At 36.4% G+C, this 3628-nt stretch overlaps 1 protein-coding gene across 2 annotated transcripts in view; it reads left to right on the top strand.

Annotated features, from left to right (window-relative positions):
* Stk3 (serine/threonine kinase 3) overlaps positions 1 to 3628 on the top strand; it is a 242458-nt gene that overhangs the window by 65819 nt on the left and 173011 nt on the right. For both annotated transcript variants that reach the window (XM_028766083.1, XM_028766090.1), the window contains exons 5-6: positions 636 to 800; positions 1240 to 1407. In XM_028766083.1, coding sequence (XP_028621916.1) covers positions 636 to 800; positions 1240 to 1407 — 333 coding nt within the window. The remainder of the gene's footprint in view (positions 1 to 635; positions 801 to 1239; positions 1408 to 3628) is intronic.

The raw sequence follows: 3628 nt of genomic DNA, 5'->3' as shown, positions 1-3628 counted from the left end.
CCCCCCCCCCTTAGCAAATTACAAGGGATTTAGAAATTCTTTTTTAATAATAGGAACCTGGAAAGCAGATCAGGGCTTCTTATTATTTTAGAATATAATGCTACACTATAAGATTATTTTAAAGGTAAATGAAATAATCAGTGGAAAACAGATTGTAGTGGCCCAAAGGGAAATGATGAGTTCTAGTCAAGGTGATTCTTAGGATATGCATTTTTACTATATGTGCATCACAGATAATTTTAAAGGAATCTATACTCTTTCATTGTTAAGTAATGTATGTAATAATAGAATGAAGGCACTGTATAATGGGCAGGAATTTTGTGACTTTATTAATCTTGATCTTTTTTGTAGAGGTTTAATGGCTACTTAGTAGTTTGTGCCTGGTGGTAGCACATACCTTTAATCTCAGCATTCATGAGGCAGAGGTAGGCAGATCTCTGAATTTGAGGCCAGCCTGGTCTTCAGAGCCAGATCTAGATTAGCTTGGGCTCTACAGGGAAACCCTTTCTTGAAACACACACACACACACACACACACACACACACACACGAAAGAAGGACTTGTTACTGATATTGTCTTCTGTGATTTCATCTAATATTGTATTTCAACATGATTTTAAAAATATTCTTTTCCAGTTAACAGAAGATGAAATTGCAACTATTCTAAAATCCACGTTGAAAGGATTAGAATATTTGCATTTTATGAGGAAAATACACAGAGATATAAAAGCTGGGAATATTCTCCTCAATACAGAAGGACATGCAAAGCTTGCAGATTTTGGAGTGGCTGGCCAGTTAACCGTAAGTTGACTATAGTAATTTATATATATTTTGACCACTTTTGAGGGCTGGGTGACTAGGCTGAGGATTAGGGGAGTGTGCAGGGTGGCTTTTGTTACTGTTATGCAGAAGAAGCCATAGTTGAGTCTGTTTACAATGTGAGGGTCACTAGATACTGAGTACATTTACAATGCTCCCGCTGATGAAAGGGAAGCAGTATTGAATCTCTTGGCACTTTGCCTTGTTGCTTTTATTGCTATCATGATAATGAGTTAAGCACTCTTGGTGCTTTACAATTTGAGATTCCTAAAATATGTCATATAGTTGAAACATTAGGAAAATAGTCAATTTTGAATAGAATCTGTGTTACTAGCAGATCACATGTCTTAATGAATATGTTGTTATACCTTTTTACTTTGTGTTTTTGTGTAGTATTTATGCTTATGTAACATTATTGCAGGATACAATGGCAAAACGGAACACTGTAATAGGAACTCCATTTTGGATGGCTCCTGAAGTAATTCAAGAAATAGGTTACAACTGTGTGGCTGACATCTGGTCCCTTGGCATTACTTCTATAGAAATGGCAGAAGGAAAACCTCCTTATGCTGATATACATCCAATGAGGGTAAGAAAATTATATTTTACTAAAAGCATTGGTTTTGAGTTTTGCAGTTTTGTAACAATAGAACAAAGACAAAGGGAGTTTAGATTCTGTGTAGAAGGAGTGGCTCCTTAAAGATGAGTCACTTACTTTTGACCATGTTTCATTGAGCTGTGGATTGTGAGGGAAGAGCTCTGACAGCTGTTTATCTGTAACAAGTGCTATTCTCTTCCACCAGGAACACTACCACAGGTTCCTTGCTTTTCAGTAGAAGAGACTTTTTCTTCTTTCCATGTTTTTGTTTTTTTAGCTCATTACTTTCCAAAGGTCACTAGAAAAGGTTTAAGAAATTAGTCCTTCAAGGGAATCATAGGCAGAGCCGTAGCGACCTGTCCCCTGAACCCTTACCCAGCCGATACCCTGTTCTGAAAGATATCTGTATTCCCCCTGAACACCCACACTCCAGTGTCGTCCCCTTCCCCACATCCTGCCTTTCTGTGTTTATAACCCCTGTGTGAATGAGTATAAATTACAATTTGAAAAAAATAAATAAATTATATTAAAAAAAAATTAGTCCTTACTTACGGTCCTCAGTTCCTACCTCTCAGTGCTTTTTCCTTCTTTCCTCTATGTTCTTTAAGCTGATATTTAGAGTGTTTATTTATTTAGTAACTATTTACTTACAGAATATACTTGTTTTAAATCACAGTCACCTGCCTGATTCCATGGTGATCTTTGCACTTGAAGTATATATCTTGTATATTAAAGTCTAGTTTGTTGTCTTTAGGATTTATAATGACACAGATGTTAGGTTATAGTAATATGTAAGACTTTCTGACATACACACACACACACACACACACACACATATGTATGCATATATATAGATTGCCATCTAGTGGCTGTAGTTGCCCTAGGAAGGATATAAGAGTGAAGTTTGTATGTATATTTATGGAAAAGAGAAAGGGTGGAGAGGTAAGTGAATTAAATAGACGAAGAAAAAAGGGAATACTTTTGAATATCTAATGAGGAATAAATTGAAATTATGCTTATAATTACAAAGCTGTTATGATGGTACAGATAACTACAGTATTGAAAATACTTAACAATCTAATTGACATATTGAAGCCCAGTTATTTTAGTGGTACAGTTGTACTCCATTTCTGTTATCTTTGCACATGTAAACTCTCCTGGTAGTATTAAAAAGTAAAAATAACATAAATTATTTATTTGGAAAAAACATGAAAAATAGCAAAGTCAGAACATGAACTCTTCATTCTTCTTTGAGTATCAGTTACCTCTATACTTTGGGCAGGATGTTCATGGGATGATTCTGTAATGAGATGTAAAAGTCTCAAGAAAAGTTTTATGGTTTATCTACATCATCCTAGCTAAGTTCTAGAGGTGAGTCTTACATTGTAACCATTCTATTTCTTTTTTTAAATTTTTTTTTAAAAAATTTATTTTATGTGTATGAGTATACTGTAGCTGTTTTAAGACACACCAGAAGAAAAGAGGGCACTGGACCCATTACAGATGGTTTGAGTCACCATGTGGTTGCTGGGAACTGAACTCAGGACCTTTGGAAGAACACTTAGTGCTCTTAACTGCTGAACCATCTCTCCAACTTCATAACCATTCTATTTCTACCCTTTGGAAATCTTTTCCAAACAAGTGATTTAGCACATTAAATTTGGCCAAATTGAAAGGAATTGTGTTATGTGACCTCTGCTTTAATGATCTTAAAATTCTCCTGAGTTTGAATTCATACTTATAAGGTAGTAAAAATATATTAGAATATAGTATTTCTCTTTTAAAAATCCTTTGGCTACACTCTGTTGCAAGCATCTTCCTAGGATACCGTCTTAGTCATTGTTCTGTTGCTGTGAGGAGACACCATGACACCAGGGCAACTCTTATAAAGGAAGGGATTTAAGTGCAGTTCAGGAGTTTAGTCTATCATCATGATAGGAAATGTGGCAGTGTGCTGGCAGACATGGTGCTGGACAGGTAGCTGGAGTTCTGTACCTGGAATGGCAAGCAGCAGGAAGAAATACCGACCATTAGGCTTGGCTTGAGTTTCTGAAACCTCCAAGCCTGTGCTCTAGTGATACACTTTCTCTAACAAAGCTACACCAACTCCAACAAGGCCATTCCTCTTAATTGCATCCCTCCCCATGGACCTGTGGGTACCACAGACTCCAACAAGGCCATTCCTCTTAATTGTGTCCCTCCCCATGGACCT

Source organism: Grammomys surdaster, unplaced genomic scaffold (assembly GCF_004785775.1).
Source record: "Grammomys surdaster isolate TR1022 unplaced genomic scaffold, NIH_TR_1.0 63, whole genome shotgun sequence".
NCBI lineage: Eukaryota > Metazoa > Chordata > Mammalia > Rodentia > Muridae > Grammomys > Grammomys surdaster.
The sequence above is the reverse complement of the archived record's forward strand: the minus strand, read 5'-3'. Positions and strand labels throughout refer to the sequence as shown.